Source organism: Malurus melanocephalus, unplaced genomic scaffold (assembly GCF_030028575.1).
Source record: "Malurus melanocephalus ecotype Western Australia unplaced genomic scaffold, MMel_1.1 scaffold_65, whole genome shotgun sequence".
Classification (NCBI taxonomy): domain Eukaryota; kingdom Metazoa; phylum Chordata; class Aves; order Passeriformes; family Maluridae; genus Malurus; species Malurus melanocephalus.
The window spans coordinates 2,274,968-2,292,027 of NW_026623297.1; the positions used below are offsets into that span (position 1 = coordinate 2,274,968).

General features: G+C 48.6%; 1 protein-coding gene across 7 annotated transcripts in view; it reads left to right on the plus strand.

Moving 5' to 3' along the window:
* Window positions 1-14,621, plus strand: part of FRMD4A (FERM domain containing 4A) — a 271,255-nt gene extending 256,634 nt beyond the window's left edge. For 4 of the 7 annotated variants that reach the window (XM_057366444.1, XM_057366441.1, XM_057366440.1 and 1 more), the window contains exons 18-23: window positions 1,017-1,073; window positions 1,538-1,775; window positions 2,200-2,364; window positions 4,144-5,003; window positions 7,346-7,442; window positions 10,872-14,620. In XM_057366444.1, the coding sequence (XP_057222427.1) occupies window positions 1,017-1,073; window positions 1,538-1,775; window positions 2,200-2,364; window positions 4,144-5,003; window positions 7,346-7,442; window positions 10,872-10,974 (1,520 nt within the window). In that variant the 3' untranslated portion in view covers window positions 10,975-14,620. Of the gene's footprint in view, window positions 1-1,016; window positions 1,074-1,537; window positions 1,776-2,199; window positions 2,365-4,143; window positions 5,004-7,345; window positions 7,443-9,186; window positions 9,259-10,871 lie in introns of all 7 variants that reach the window. The other 3 variants (XM_057366442.1, XM_057366439.1, XM_057366438.1) reach the window with 2 other exon arrangements.
* Window positions 14,622-17,060: the final 2,439 nt, after the last annotated feature.

The following is a 17,060-nucleotide window of genomic DNA, read 5'->3' on the forward strand; positions in this document are numbered from 1 at the left end:
TGGTGCCGTGGATGATCAGGGTGTCAGGAGAGCAGGCTGTGACTCYTTTATTCACCTGTGAAATCGCTCTCTTGGCGTCTCCTCCAGAGCAGTGCAGTACAAATGTAATTAATGTTAGCAGATTGAGGTGAGCTCCCTAGCTGAAAGGCATCTGTAAAATCAAAGTGGGAGCAGTGTCACTGCTGTGTTCAAATATTTCTTTTCTTTTTCTCTTTTTTTTTTTTTTTTTTTTTTTTTTTTTTTTTTTTTTTTTTTTTTTTTTTTACAATGTAATACTCAGGGCACTTTATGGTTTACTGGGTTGTTGATTGGTTTTTCATGAAATCCATTAACTTTCTGCTGTAGTTCTTCCTCCCTTGTGGATTTTCCCCTTTCCCTTTGACTTGCAGAGCTTTTCTCTGCCTTTGTGGCAGGAACTGAGATTAGAGCTGCTGTRTTTGTGACTTGGGTACCAAATTGCWCTGCAGTCAGGGATAACARCCATGARGACACAGGCTGGGGGAGGCAGCCCAAACATGTGCGTGCCAAGGACCTGAGAGCTTTTCCTGCTGCAGCAGAAGATGCTCAGAAAACATTTCCTTGAGTTCCACAGAACTGGTATTTAGTGTGAACCTTTAGTTAGCRACAGGATGATCATTTTAAGAAGGTGGATCAAACCCAGAGTCCTTAAGGGCCAAGATGCAAATCTCACTAATGGCACTGTGCCATTTTGCATCCTCTGAGGCTCTCAGTTCTCTGTTGTGACTCAGTCTTAATCCCCAGTTATGGAAAAGAGTTAGCAGCTCCTTGAAAGGCAGCCTGCTACTGAGAGACCTGACCTGCAGCTCTGCCCTCCCAGGCTGAGAGTGGGCTGAGTCAGTTGTTCATAGGAATTTTGCCTCTTGCTCTGTGAGGAGGAAGACGTGGGTGACTGCTTAAGGCTAAGACTTAGTGGACAAAGGTTGTGGTGCAGTTCAGCAATCAGTCACTGCAATTCTTGGTACCATCTGACCATCTTTGTATTTTCTTCTCTTCAGAAGGAAACATTGCCAGTGAAGACAGCTCCCTCTCAGATGCCCTTGTTCTCGAGGATGGTATGTTGGYTGCTATATGTTCTAGAGAGCATGGAGGGATGTGTGAACTCCTGATTGACACTCAGAATAGAATTACTGTTCTGTGTAATTGTCCACTCAGGACATGCTCCATCCCAGGAGCAAAAACACTTGGTTTCCCCTGTCTCTATCGTGTAGTCAGACATCAGGTCTGGAGCAGTGAGTATTGCTGTGGTTACTGCTCTGAATTACCTCAAAGGACAATCCTAGAATGTCCCCTTATTATCTCTTAATTTTCAGTTGTTTTAATGCATCACACAGTCTTGCTGGCCATTCTCTCCCAAAATGGGAATGTCAGCTGGTGCACTTCAGAAAGTCAGGTCTTCAGGTTGCCCCTGAGCAAGGGGAGTGGGGTAGGGAAGCAAGCTCTGGTGGTGCCTCTTGGGGTTGTGCTGCCATTGCACAAGTCACACAACCATCACCTCTCTCCCTTCTTCTCTTCACAGAGGACTCTCAGGTCACCAGCACAATCTCCCCTCTGCAGTCCCCACACAAAGGGCTCCCACCCCGGCCGCCGCTGCACAACCGGCCRCCCCCGCCGCAGTCGCTGGAAGGGCTGCGCCAGATGCATTTCCACCGCAATGACTACGACAAGTCCCCCATCAAACCCAAGATGTGGAGCGAGTCATCCCTGGATGAGCCCTATGAGAAGGTCAAGAAACGCTCCTCRCACAGCCATTCCAGGTGAGCCAGCTCTCTTGAGGCTCCACCACAGAGACATTCCCTGCTTTCAGGAGGGACAGGTCGGAGCCCTTTCAAAATTTACACAGCYGTTCCTTACTAAAAGGGGACTTTTAAGTGTTTTGGCCAATTGGCACATCATAAAAGTAGGCTACAGCCACATGATTGCTGTTTGGTATCTCAGTTATTCTACAAAACATGTAGAAGGGAAGGATGGTGGATGTTCTGAGGGCTTTGGCAGGGCTTGGCCTTGACCTCTGGCACTGTAGAAGCAGAAGCCCCRGGACACAAGCTCAGAGCAGCAGCTGACCCAACTCCCACTCACCCCCACAAGATCCCAGGCACGTGCCTGTGATCTGGAAAGATGCGTGGGAGCCACTTCCCCAAATTCCTGTGGGAGCGCTGAAGCAGGGTGTTTCCTCCACAGCAGTCACAAGCGGTTCCCCAGCACCGGGAGCTGTGCCGAGGCCGGAGGGAGCAGCTCGCTGCAGAACAGCCCCATCCGGAGCCTTCCCCACTGGAATTCCCAGTCCAGCATGCCGTCGACRCCGGATCTACGGGTACGCAGTCCGCACTACGTCCACTCCACAAGGTAAGTCTTCCCAGCTCCAGCCTCATCTTGCTCACCCTGAAATAAATTTTCCTTGCTTTATCCTTCCCTSAGGGGATGAATTAATTCCCAGTTCAGGAAAGGACACAAACCAGTCCTGTTCACATAAGAGGCTCATGTACTCATGCCAGTAGAGAATCTCTCCTGAACTGACATCCTGAAATCCCTTCAGATAAAYACGATCCTGTTCCTCATCCCTCTCTTGAAGCGATCAAGTTTTTCTTCTGCTGGGACCTCTGATCTCAGGGACCATTTATAGGCTCTGCAAGCCACTTTTARAACACATGTGATGCTACTGCAAAATTCTGCAGTAAATTCCTCCATGGATCCAGCTGGAGAGAACATGTTGCTTCCTGTCTGATACAAAATGCTGAATAGTGTTAATTTTCCCTCGTGGATAAAAGGTTTGCACGTGTGTGATGTTACGTGGAGATCAAGAGCTTGTATAAAGCAATCCAGCCAGGGACCCAGGTGACAGTGGAAYTTAGCCCAAGGTTGACAGAGGAAAGAGATAAAGTGTGTAATGGAGGTGGTTTGATGTGTGGGGCTGAACTTGACTGCAATTTTCAGCAGGATTTTTACAAACTGTTCAGCTTCGTTGCCGTTTTGGTTTTGTGGCAAACTCCACGGACACTGCAGGGAGCAGAGCTGTGCCAGAACTGTGTTCTGGTCGGTGTCCTGCCYTAAGGGGAAGTGCTGCCATCATTTAGTCAGAATAAATCAAGAGCCATGCCAACACACCAGCCTCAGGCACAGATGATACAAGGCATTAAAGCCCTGGGTTCAGTTTRTTACAAACTGTTGGCTGAGGATACCCTTTCAGTGGCACAATGTTAACGCTGGAGCCAGTGTATGAGAAATGAGCCTGGCACAGGGCTCAAGAAGTGGCCTTGACTGGGTAGGGGCCATTTGGGTGTTTGAAACAACCACTACTCAGTCTGTAGCTCATTCATGAGCTRCACGCCCCGGCCATAGCCATCCATCACGTAGATGTGTTTCTGCTCCTTGAATGAGTGGGTGGAGCTCTTCAAACAGCAGGGGTGAATAGAGACCTCCCAGACTTGGCCATGAATCAAGCCTTGTAAACTGTGATTTGGGGTAGTTGCCTGAAGGGCTGTCATCCACTGAGAGTCCTACAAGTGTTACCCGTGGCTGGGCCCCAGTAACACCAAGCTGCTTGACAGGGGGGGACTCTTTCCATGACCTGTGGAGAAATCACAACATTCAGGGCTCATATGGAGAGTTTGCCCATCTCTCACCAGGTAGATTGTATCTGTGCAGGACTTTCATGGACCACTTGTAAGGGCATTTCACCACATTTGTGGCCTGTGAGGATTTGGGATTTGCAGGGTGGCACGAGGTGAACTTGGTAGCACAGGGACAGTGCTGATCCAAACCGGTTTGCCTTGAGAGAGATGAGCCAGCAAAGCCAGGGCTGGAGGTTCCCAGGCTTTACCTTTCAGACTGGGCTTTTCCCAGGGTGCCATGCCACAGAGAAACTGGGTTGGGCAGGGGTTTATGTCCCTCATGGTGCTGCAGACTGAATGTCATCACCAAGGAGCTGGAGAGGAACAGGACTAATGACCCCAAGCTCTGCAGCAGGGAAGCAGATTGCATTGCARGCAGCAGCCCCAAGCAGTGCTGGAGGGGTTCAGGTTTTCAGTGCCCCCAGATTCCTTTGCTGGCTGTGTGTGCAGGCARGGAGGGGGAATGATTCAACCTGTTGATTTACAGCCTGTTTTTTTTTCCTGGTGCCTGCAGGTCAGTAGATATCAGCCCAACCAGACTGCACAGCTTAGCTCAGCACTTTAGACACCGGAGCTCCAGTTTGGAGTCACAAGGAAAGCTCCTCGGCTCAGAAAATGAGACAGGGAGCCCCGATTTCTACACCCCAAGGACTCGTAGCAGTAACGGCTCTGACCCCATGGACGACTGCTCTTCCTGCACCAGCCATTCCAGCTCGGAGCACTACTACCCTGCTCAGATGAATCCCAACTACTCCACCCTGGCAGAGGATTCCCCGTCAAAAGCCAGAGAACGGCAGAGGCAAAGGCACAAATCAGCGGGCAACCTGGTCTCATCCAATTCAGGGAGTATGCCCAACCTGGCWGCGAGGAACGGGACGGGACACCACCGTGTCTACCTGCACAGCCAGAGCCAGCCCTCCTCCCAGTACAGGATCAAAGAATATCCCCTGTACATCGAGGGCAGCTCCACACCCGTGGTGGTGCGGAGCCTRGAGAACGACCAGGAGGGACACTACAGCGTGAAAGCACAATTCAAAACCTCCAACTCCTACACAGCAGGGGGGATGTTTAAGGAGAACTGGCACGGGGATGAAGTGGACTCGGTCAGGCTCACCCCGTCCCGCTCCCAGATCATAAGGACTCCATCTCTGGGCAGGGAGGGCCACGAGAAAGGCTCGGGTAGGACTGCGGTGTCGGACGAGCTGCGGCTCTGGTACCAGCGCTCCACGGCCTCCCACAAGGAGCACAGCCGCCTGTCGCACACGAGCTCCACCTCCTCGGACAGCAGCTCCCAGTACAGCACATCTTCTCAAAGCACCTTTGTGGCACACAGCCGGGTCACRAGAATGCCTCAGATGTGTAAAGCAACATCAGGTGAGAGCTGAGCCTGGGTGGAGGGGAGGGAGGGATGGGAGCCTCCTGCAGACGGGATCTGTGCCAGGCATGACACCCCAGCTGTGCCAGAACACAGCACACTATCTGGCCTTCACACACTGCTCACCAGGCCTGGAGGTGTCACACTGTAGGGCAAGCCTCGCTCAAGACATTCATCCAGTGGGAATGTTTTCCCATGGAAATCATCWCTTCTCAATGATGGGCTCAAAAGACAGAGAGGGACCAAAGCCTGGTTATTGCCAGGTCTTTCCTCAGAGTGCAGTTGGGTTTTGGGTGATGGCACTAAGGGCTGAAGGTGATGAAACCACAGGGAGCATCACTRTTCATAATCACAGCAAGGGGAATGATGAAGCAAGCAGAGGTTCAGCACAGACTAGGAAAATATATGTCCTCTGAAACACCAAGAGCGTGAGAAAGGTTACGTGGGGGCCTCTGACCCCCTCCATCCCCCATGAAAATGTTTGAGCAATTACATCTTCGTGCACTGCTGAAATTTGGTTTTCCCATGCAGCTCCACTAACTCTTCTGATAATACCTGAAATTCAGAGTGCTGAAGTTTGTGCAGTATTAAGCCTTTGCGTCATGCACAGAGCTTTGCACTCCTCTCTGCTGTTAATATTAAATGGTAAGAAAACAGTCAAATTCGTTACACTGAGAAGGCCACAATGTGCTGTGAAACTGTCCAAGGTTAAATATTTACTGGCCATCAGTCACTGCTTGTCCAGCCAGTGTGGACAGATCAAGGACKTGCTAAAAACTTGAGCCACATGCTTCAGCCTCAGCCTGGGAGACACCATTGCTCCAGCTTCAACTGCCACTGCCTCCCAGGCAGACCACTGCACTGTCCACCCTTACTGGCTGCTGGCCTTCTGCCATCCCAGCRTGGTGTCCAGTCCATGCTGACCACCACTCTGGGGCCCTGCACTCACTGCCAACTCCAGCGTGGAGTCAGAGGCAGTTGGACACAGGCTCCTCCTGGGCCACCAACAGCTGCCATAGAAGATGCTGATTTATGTGTGATGCCAGCACTCACAGGAGAATCAGATGTGGACCAAGACACAACTGAAGAGCTGCCAGAACCATCCTGTGTCCCCATGAAAATTTGTCTTCCTCCCTTTCTGTTCCATGCAGCAAGAGAAAATGCTTGAACACTGGAAAGCTTTTGGTTAACTTAGGAAACAGCTCAGTTCAGGAAAATTGTGGGGTTGGGGTGAGAACACTTAAAAATCCCTGTCAGTCCATTCCTCCACACAGATGGGTCTTTAAACCTAAATGTGGTACCTGTGCAGCACAAGTATGCTCAGAAATCACAGCATGGCCTGACCAGTTGGCAGGATCGATTGGTTTTGTGTTCAGAGTCTGTTCCCAATCACATCCATGGGAGGATACTGACCTCAGGAGCTGTCAGCTCAAGGGAGTAGATTAAAATTGGGTTTCGCTTTAAGTGTCATTTGGCAGCAGCTAAAGAATTTCACAGCAGAGGGAGGGGTGCCAGGTAGAAGCCTCCCTGATTTCAGCTGATCAGTTCAAGCTGGTAGGTCTATTGGGCTGCACATTATCCTTCAAAGAGGGTCAGACTTCTAGGCATGTATTAAATTCAGAGGGTCAATGTTGWATGTGGTTGAGAGGGAGGAAAGATTGGTCTGGTGGATTTATTTGCTGGACCCTCACCAGGGAAATTCCCCCACTGCCAAGAACCACTGCCCCTTTTTAGTCCAGCTTGCTTCTGTCTTCATTCAAGTAAGCCAAGCCTTTTGTTGGTCCCTAATASGACTGTCAACAAAGCCAAACCTTTTTCACAAATGTAGAGTGAAAGGAAGTTGTAGCTTTTGAAATCTTCAAAGYTGTCTTCCTCCTTTGCACATGAACAGTGTATTTGTTCAGATTCTCACCACTGCCAGCCCTGGCTCCTAGGGACACAAAGCATTTCCCACCATCCCTGGAARCAGGAGACTGAGTCTGGCAGACTGAGCAACTCCAGTTCAGGAGTCCAGGCAGCAGCAAAACGAAGCATCCGTGCTGGGAGAAGTGTCCTAGGCAGGATCAGGAGAGTCTGGGTGGCTGGATCCAGCTGGAGGCTGAGCATTTCTGCAGAGCTGATGCTGGCTCCAGCCCGTGACATGCAGCAGTGTCAGCAGAGGCTGGTGATCCTGTGCCACATTCGGGCACAGTCACCCAGGAACRGGGCGAGGTCTGTCCCAGCCTTTTGTTCATAGCCAGACATGTTTCTGCTAGTCTGACCAGCTGATGCTTCTGAGCCACCCTGACCTTTGTGTTCTCACCTCAGCAATTGTTTTTCTCCACCCTTGGTTGTTTTCCAGCTGCCTTACCTCACAGCCAGAGGAGTTCCACGCCRTCGAGCGAGCTCGCAGCCACGCCACCGGGCAGTCCCCACCACATTCTCACATGGCAGACTGGGTGAGTGTCCGTGGGGTCAGCTTAGAGCATCCACCTCACACAGTGCTGGTAGAAAAAGCTCCCCACACACAAAGGGAGAGCACAGCTATGGSGAATGTTTTCCARGTGSTCCAYAGCCTACATCCACYTGGAGCATTTCACTGTGCTCTYGTRGTGAYAGAGCTCTGATTTAGGCTGAYCARGACATGGCTGAGCCATGCACCCYGCASCACTGCTCTGAGCAGTGTCAGATCYACAGGGAAAGAAGCCTTGCAGGYTCCTCCTGCTTGGACACTCTCCTTCCTGCAGTCTTCGTATGTTGAAATAGCTGATGTTTCCTTTTTAGCAGCCATCACACATGACACCAAGACCTTGTTGCAAAGGCAAGGTTCAGTGCATGCCATGCCTGTGTGTGCAGCAACCTCATTTTTCTGCCCCCTTTTCCCCAGCAATGTGTCTGCATGACTTTAAGTGCATCTTCTTTCAGCTACCACTAATGTAAAGGTGGTAAAGCATCACCAGAGTGTGAGGGAGGCATTGCACACAGGTAGCCATTACTCACGTAAATACAGTAATTGGGTTCTTTGCAAGGCAGGGAGTTCCAGGAGTAAACAAACAGCTTTTTGCAAGCTCCCRTGGGTATTCTCTAGCAATGGCCTGTAATTCTGTTCTGCCACATAAAAATAAAGGTCATTTCCAGATCCCATCTAACTCAGCACATCCCAGATTGTGGGATGAGATTTTGGTGAGATCAGCTAGAYCTGACACTACAGTCCTCAAAATACCCTAGTCCTTTGAATAGGAACACAGATCTGATACCCTGAGTCATGAATTGGGACTAATAACTTTGAAAACATTTGGCTGTGCAGCCACTGGAAAATCCCCCACTCTTTAATTATCCTGGTCACCTATGACCAGGTTTGACCTCTGGTTTTACTCCAGCACTGCTTGTGACTGCACTTTAAATTGGAGATGAGGAGAGCCATAACCATAACCCCTTAGGCATATCTGGATTTTAAATTCACACATTTGATATCCACCTGAACACATTCTTTGCACGTGCCTCCAGCTTTAGATCAGGAGAATGTTCCTGGTCCCATTTCACAAAAGGTCAAGGGATAGCAAAATAGGCAAAATGATACCTACCTTCACCATGCACTGAAATTCCTGCTATTAAGGGTTTGAATCTAGACTCAAATCTTAGTCTCAGTCTCCATCCCAATCCTAATTCTTCTAAATATCTCGATGATGATCAGAATGAAAACTGRTGAGCAGCCAGCTGAAACATCTGTTTGGATAATCCCAGCTTTTCTTATTTTTCCATTCAGTATAAGTCCTGCACCGTCTCTCACAAGAAAAATACATCAAGCCAAATCCTCAGCTGGTGAAAGTAAAGTTACCTGGATTTATAGTTTAGGCCCTGCAACAGCAGCCAGTGCAAAAAGAACTGGTGACAAATCAGCATTTGTTTTGTGCCAGAGCATAGCACCCAAGGTGTATGTGTGTACACACAGGAGTGGACACACTCTGCCACAAGATGTACCACACAGACTCCCCCACTGCAGGAGCAGCTGTGCCCACCCAGCACGACTCAACAGATTGACAGCTCTCCCCAACATGTTTTTGTGTCACTAACTTTTTCTAAAGATGATTCATTAACTTGTTTCTCCACTGGATTAATAAGCTCRTAACAATGTCTGTGTCACTTCTTTTCTTTAACATTTCCTCTCTCCTCTTTCCTCCTTTTTTGCTCTCCTTTGTTCAGAGAAGCAACAGACAACTCACCCACTATGGATGAGTCTCAGTCTCCAACCCACCAAAGTACTGATGAATAGAGGTATAGTAAGGGAACGCTTTTTTCTTTCCTCCTTGTGCCCTACAGTCCGTGAGCACAGTGCGAGTGCCCGGCACCCCGCTGTCCCTCCGGAGCAGCCCTTCAGTTGTGTGCTCGTTTGTCTGCCACCAAGGCTTCATTCAGCTCCTGGGAGCACTCGAAGCCCTCTCTGTGCCTYTTCAGCGAGTCTGTGGYTGTGGCACTTTCCCCWGTGAAAGGGATTTGGGGCCAGCCCYCCCTGCAGAGGCTGAATGGGCACAGAGAGCAGGGAGGGGGGAGGCAGCAGAGCCATGGCTCGGAACAGTCAAAAGCAGTGTGGGCAGAGTGCTGTGGGAACAGTCTGGGAGCAGCGTGGTGGGGAGAGGAGCTCGGGTAAGCTCAGAGGACCTGGCCAGAGCTCCCGGCCTTGCTTCCAGCCACAGCTCCATCACCTCTTCCTSCTCCCTCCCTGCCGCAGAGCTGAGGCTGTTTGCAGCAGCAGCAGAGAGATTTTATGGAATGAGGAGCAGCCCTGGCCCCATTCCTGTGGGAAGACAGAGGGGGAAGGGTGGAGGGAACAAAAAAACCCTCAGAGTATTTCTGTTTTAATTAAACTGCTGTCGCTGTCTGACACTCTCACTTGAATCTACAACCATTCACAGCTGGCATCTGTCAAGTATTTCAAGCCCAGCTTTCTMGAGATATCCCATAAACTTCTTACTCCAGCAATGAGCTGGGAAACAAAAGGCTCTTTAACATGCAAATAGCGATGCCCTTGCTCAGGTTGCTCTCAGACACCAGTCCCAGGGAAACCAGGTGGAAAACAGAGCAGAGGAAGCAGGAACTGTGAGATCAGTCCTGTGAGGTGGAGAGAGAGTGGAGGAAGGAGTGAAGGAAGGAGTGAGAATCCTTCAGTAAACAAAGAAAATGCACCTCCCACTTTTGGCCTCAATCTCTAGTTTGGAAGTCGGTTCAAATCAARGTGTGAGGGAGAGACGTCAGTCCTGGCTATGACTGCACAGATGTAACAGTCACTTTTCAAAAGATCYTGATTTTGACCTGAGTGCTTCCCTCTGGCAAGGAGCTCCGAAGCCTAAGCCAGGGKCTGACCCTGGTCAGAGCTCTTAACATAAATAGCAAAGAAAATTCTCATKAACTGTCTCATCTGCTCAGGCAAAAGAAAAAGCCAGGCAGTGAGAGAAGCAGGAGGTTGTCAGGAGACATACCTGAAATGAGTACTAGGCTACTACAACAGAATATGGTCCTTTCCATGCTCTCACTAGTCCCAGGAAAGCCACATAACTCTGGGATTGTTCGGTCCTTCCACATTCCTACTGGGTGATACAGCCCATGGCTGACAGAGCTGCTCTAAAGACTTGCTCCTTGRAGAGTATCCAAGGGAAAATTCTCTTTACTCCAACTTAGTACCAAGCAGGACAGTAGGCAGAGCCCTCAGGCAGGGCAGAGGCACAGCACTGCTGCTGTACCCAGCAAGGGGGGTAGAAGACACAGGCAGRGTGCAGTGGAGTCTGTGAAAACCTTGCATTCCTCTCCACCCCACAACACAATGTTTTATGCTCATGGTTGAACCTCSCAGGAGCACTCACTGTCCTAACAAAGTTTCCTTTCTTCTGCAGGAACTACAATGATAGCTGTTTCCTGGATTCTCCCCTCTATCCAGAATTAGCAGATGTCCAATGGTATGGGCAGGAAAAAGCCAAGCCTGGGACTCTAGTGTGAACCCCTGACCTCAAGTTAATCACATCAATGCCATTCTGAGATCACCTCACTGCCTCTCATTTGCCTTACCCAGATGCACTGTCACCCAGCACCAGCTTCAACTCTAAGCACTTTTTTCACRATGCAATTCAAGACAACACTTGTGGAACAGTGGCCCTGAGACATCCACCACGGCAGCGACGGAGCGCAGCACATCCCATCTCCAGACGGGTGCCCGTCCCTCCCACGGCCACGGGGCAGYGGGTGGAGAGGAGCAGCCATCTGAAGAGTCAGTTTCAAAACTGGTTTTCCTTTGAAACAATGGAAGCTTTTCAAGGTTCATATCAAAGATTACTGTTCCACAGCAYGTAACAGCAGTAAGAGTTCCATGACCTGCAAGCTGAAGCCAACAGCATTAGTTTTAAGGGGGTGGGAATAGGACAGAGGCTGAGAAATGCAGACCATTGTCCTGAAAGTGCATCTGTTCTGAAACAGCAAAATCCCATCGCTTCAAAGATGTGTCAGTCTCACAATCAGGTCAGCACTGCCAAAGATCTCCACACCACAGTTGGCAGGATGAGTTTGCTCAGCAAGTTCTAGTTACAAGAACATCTCCCTTCTTTAACTCAATGGCAGATATGACCACTCCCTGCAAAATGGCATTTCCTTCTTCGCTTGGAGTCCACCTAACACACAAGCAAAACAACCCCCAGTGCTGCAGACACTGCCGAGGTCTGGGCTGGTATCATGACATTGCTGTCTGCAAGCCACTATTGAACTGGACAGACAAGGTTTACAGAGGCATTACCCACAGCAGAGGCACGTACTGCACTCACAGCATCTGAGGCTGGCACAGAGTGCCCACCAATACATGGAGAGGTTGGGATTGTATTGGTTGTTTTGATGCAGATAAAAATTGCCAAATAAACCTTTCCACAAACAGATACAGCCAATAAATTCAAATCTATTYCTGCACAAAGCGTTAACGTGAAATCCAAGGGAAAGCACATCGCGACCGACCTGACACGGCCAAGCTGCGTTCACATATCGGTTCCACTCCTCTTCCCTTCGTTAGCACCAGTGTAGCAAAGGGCTCGTCACCCGTGTGGGAGAACCGGTCTGTCGGGAAGCAGGAAGGCTCCTGGAGCAGGGTTGGACAGCCAGCAGCCAGGCAAAGCTTCCCCTTGCAAGAGAGAGAGAGAAGCGACCGAGGGAGGCGTCGGACACGAGCGAGAGCTGCCTGCGGACACCAGACGGAGTCGCACGAGCGCGGCATGGAAGGAGCTGCAAGTTTACACATACTTTAGAGCAATGCTTTATACATGTCAAGCCATGGAACTTTCAAAGGCCTCAAAGACACTTTTGTAATGAACAAGTGCACAATCTAGGTGGATGTTGAAGCTGGCACGTCTTAGTCTTCACTGCGGTGCTATGCTGTTTTTATTGCCACTCGATGGGGGCGGGCGCCCGGCCTTCCCCTGTTGGTGCGTGCAAACGATGATTTCCTATGGGAAAGGCATTAAAAGAAACGGCTGGAGGGGGTTACCTTGTGAAAAGCAGAAACTGAAGTTAGCTTTAGTTTAAGGGTAAAGGAAAAAAAAAAGTGTGAGAGTGTGTGTGTGTGTGTGTGTGCATGTGTGTGTGTTCCAAGAATAACAACAGCGTCTACCAGACAAAGTAGAGCGAAACGTTTCAAATTAAACACCACTACTTGGGGGGCTGCCACACCTTTTGGTATTAAGATTGCTGGAAAACTGCATTCCAGGCTTTAAAAGAGAATGGGTTCTGTATAATTAGGCTTTGAAAAACTATGGGGTTTCTAAATATTAATGCAAGTGGCTCATGCTAATTCCTTTCTGCTACTCACACCAGAAATGTTGGCTTTGGTTCCCTGCACTGCTGCTTCGCATCACTGGTGAGGTGGGGAGGTGGCCTTGCAGAGATGAGGCAGCCACAGGCAGAAAGGCTGTTATTTGTCCAGGGAAATCTGTGTTAAAGCCAGCACTGGATGGGCTCTGAGCAGCCTGGTCTAGTGGGAGGTGTCCCTGCCCATGGCAGGGGTTGGAACTGGCTGATGTCACTTCCAACACAAACCCTTCCATAATTCTGATAAGGGAACTCTTTCATGTTCACACATGAAGCATAAATTAATTGTCCCTCTGAAAAAAACAGCACAAACACTGGCAAAGGGTTTGCAAAGGTGACCACGCAGACCTTGTGCTYCTGGGCCTCCCTGAAGCATCACCAGGGAGTGCAGTGTACTGTGACAATAATTGAAGCCTTATTTTCAATTCTGGAAGAACAGCCAGTGGTGAGATTGCAGCCTTTATCTGGACATGCAAAATGCTGTTTTCACCATCTCTTTGTGCTTTGGGKTCTTTAACATGAGAATTATTTCAAGCTTCTAATTGGATTTTTAGCTGGATAAGAGATTGTACTGATTAATGACATTTACTGATAAGATTTGGTAGCTAAAGTGAAAGGATTAAATAAGGACCAAATTAAGCTACAGCAAGTAATTTAGCCCAAGGATTTTTGGGGGCTCTGAGCAACTGTCTGTTTTCTTTTTAATTTCCCTGGTAAGTGGTTTGGGTTTGTTTTTTTTTTTCTGTGTACCTTCTTTTAATTAAAAAGAATTCAACAACAGCGGCACTATGAGGCCTCTGGGCACTACAGGAAGAAACATTAATTCCTCTAAGACCAGCTCTGCAGTTTTGCAGCAAAGGTTAAAAGGTGGCAGCCCTGAAATTAGCAGGGGGAAATAAAAATGTTTAGCCTGAAATGCATACAGGCTGGAGTGGAGAAAAAGCTTTCTAGAAACGGATTRAGTTTTGCTTTGTGTTCTGCTTTTCTGGTTTGCAATCAAGGCACATGTGAGCAGCCAGTCTGGTAGTAAAGACAGATTAAGTAAAACAGGTTTTACTGTTTAGCTCAATTCAATTAAACACAAATGTACATAAAATGTTAATCATATGGGATTAACATATTTAAGTATAACATGGAGGGGTATATACATAGCTATTATAGACAAGCACTTGACTACCAACTTAACCCCTCCTTTACTTTTTTATTTTTCAAGGCTCCATCTGCCATAAAGCCACAACCGCGTTCAGTCTCCGTGTCTGACACTCCCTCTGTGTGGGCAGGAGCCGGGGGACGGTCCCTGCACGGGGCCGTGCTGGGAGGCAGGGTTTATTTTTAAATGATATWATATGCAGTCGAGTGTTGAAAATGTTGAAACAGTCCCAATTTGTTTTCACTCTGTATTAGTTTTAGTTTCAGGCATAGCCGATCCCCATTCAGGTGCTATCAGATGACCAGTTACTGCTTAGTTAACTAGATGTAAAGTTTTACATATATATTAATGTCAATAGTTTTATTACAAGTTGTGTAAAATGGACTCTCTAGTTTAAAAAAAAGGAAAAAAATTAAAAAAAAATTAGGTCTCTCCTGAAATTGACTTTAGAGCATGGAAAATGATTTTACTGGATTCTGTTCAACTGTAATCAAGGAAAAAAAAATATGTATGTTGTAGAAAAAGTTGCAGAATTAAAAAAGATCTGCTTTTAATTTATTCTTTTTGTATTAAGAATTTGTATAGTTACCTTTACATTTTGCAAAACGGTGTTGTCAACACTTCCTTATTAAAGCATTTTCAAAATGAAATCTTGCCGTGGTCTCTTCGGGAGGGCAGAGCCCGGGCAATCCTTCCCATTGCTAGAGATGCTGGATCCAGATGTGCACACAGCTGYTCTGGGTGTGCACGAGGGACCTGCTCTTTGGCTGCCAGGGGACCTGACTGCAGGGAACACCAAGCATTCCCCCAAAAAAGCCCATCCTTTAGAGGTCCTTTAGAACTCAGCATCCAGCAGATCCATGCCTGCTCCATACCACGTTCTCCCGAGCACTGATCCCACAGCCGCAGGAGGACAAAGAGTAGGACTGACTTCTCACCACTGTGGGAAGCAAAGTCACAGAAATAATATTTACTTCCACCACACAACTTGAAATAACTTGAATATTAATGCTCACTTAACGTGGATTGGATGCAAATTTGCTGCAAGGCCATTTTAGCAATGCCAAGGGCTGTGGGACAGGTTTGAGCATCAGCACGTTCCCCAGTGCTCCCAGGAACTGCTTGCTCAGTGAATTCCYAAGGGAACCCACCCCAAGAGGCTGCTCTAGCTCAGCAGGGCAGCAGTGACCCCTGCACAGGGTTGGGGAYATCAGCTAACATCACTGTTGTCCCCTCTGCGGGCAGTGGTGACCCCTTTGGCCACCCAGCATTCCAAAACCACAGGCAGCTTCCAACAGCCACACTCTCACATGGTGCCTCCCACAGTTCCTAGCACCATTGCTTCCTGCTCCTTCCATTTATTCCCATTGTCCAGGGAGCCTCTTCCCACCCCAGCACCTCCTGTATCATCCTCCAATCCTCCTCACACACRTGGAGCCAGGTGGCCCCTGTGACCRTCACCAGCACTGCTGAGTGGGGAATCATTTCCTGCAGTRAATCCCCAGGAGGGTTTGGATGGGACCAAACAGCCACAGTGAAGGTTTTCAGGCACTCCCCAAACACTGGGACCTTGGTTCAGATTTCTTGTCAGTGACTCCAGTAGCGCTGCAGACCCTCTTCCAGCTCTACACTGCCTCAGGAGCAGCTTGCAGAGCAGCTGATCTGATTCCAGCACCGCCTGCCTTGTGAGAGCCCTCTGAGAAGGCACCACCTTGTGTTCTCATCCCCTGGATCCAGGAATTGGAGCACTCTCTTCCCCCTGAGAAGTGAAGCCACTTAGATCCCAGTCAGGTTCATTCTAAGGGCGAGACTGGATCAATGGTGGTGATTCTATGGCAGCCATCAGGAGAGGAACCCAGTTCCTCCTTTAAAATAAACTGATCCCACATCTGCCTGCCCTAAGAGCCTTTCCAGCAGCACAAATAGCAAATAGGGAATTMAAGGCATTTAACAATAATCTGGTAGACACCAACAGTTTGAGAGTTCACCTCGCACAGGCCCTTCCGCCGCCAGGGTTGGGAAGGGGTCAGGGACTGCAACAAATGACCAGGGCTGCTGAAGTCCCAAAACCACTCCAGACATCACCATGGCGAACTCATGACTTCATCCTCGGGCTACAAATCTTAGGATTCTGCAGTTATTTCCGCCTAATGCAGAAATTATCAGAAATAAACATCTGGAAAAGCCCAGAGGGAAAAGTCTAAATTGCTAAACTGAAAATATACCCTCCCCACAAAAAAAAAAAAAACCCCAAACTGTCAAGCAGTGTGACAGCTGCACCACACCCACTACTCCCTAAACTAGACTGAGGGTTGGGATTTTTTTGGCTAAGAGGCATTATTAACTATTTGATCACAGTCTGGTAGCTGCAATTTGGGGCCATCCAGCTGCAAAGAGCCTCCAAGCGATGATGAAAAGCAGCTGCTGTAACAGTGTCCCCCTGGCCTGCCATCCCCTGAGGACCAGAGCTGGCTCTCACATGCTGGACAGCTGGAAACTCTTACATGGAAATGCCGTGAGAAAGTACTTCCCAGCTCCTTGGTTCCCCATGCAGCACCATTCCATGAATTGCAAGGGGATAAAGTTCTTCCGTCATGGGATTCATTCAAGCAAGGCGGCTGTATTTCAGGGACTGTCAGCAAGGAGGCACATTGCTTAAATTACATTCTTTAAAACCTGATCAGACCAARACATTCCAACCTCAAATTCACATCCCTACAGGAGGCGCATCCCCACTCAAACCAGCACTCAGGGTACCATTAAAATTCTCAATAATTAGCTCTAAGGGAGGAAGGAAAAATCCATCTAGCACTATTACAGATGCCCTAAGGAATCCACTTCCCTCTAAAGCAGACAATGCAACGCTCCTTAAACCATCCCCTGGCTACTCACTTGCTGCYGTTTCCAGGGAAATTACAGCTCATCTGAACAAGGGACAATATTGTCCCTCAATTATTTACAGAGTTCAAAACTAAGGTCAAGATGAAGATTTAGAAACAGTTCAGGAAACTGTCTGGGTGGGGAGAGGGATAAAGTTGYGGTGTTATAAATGTTTCCTGTTGTAATAACGCCTCCAAAGAGYATCTGTACA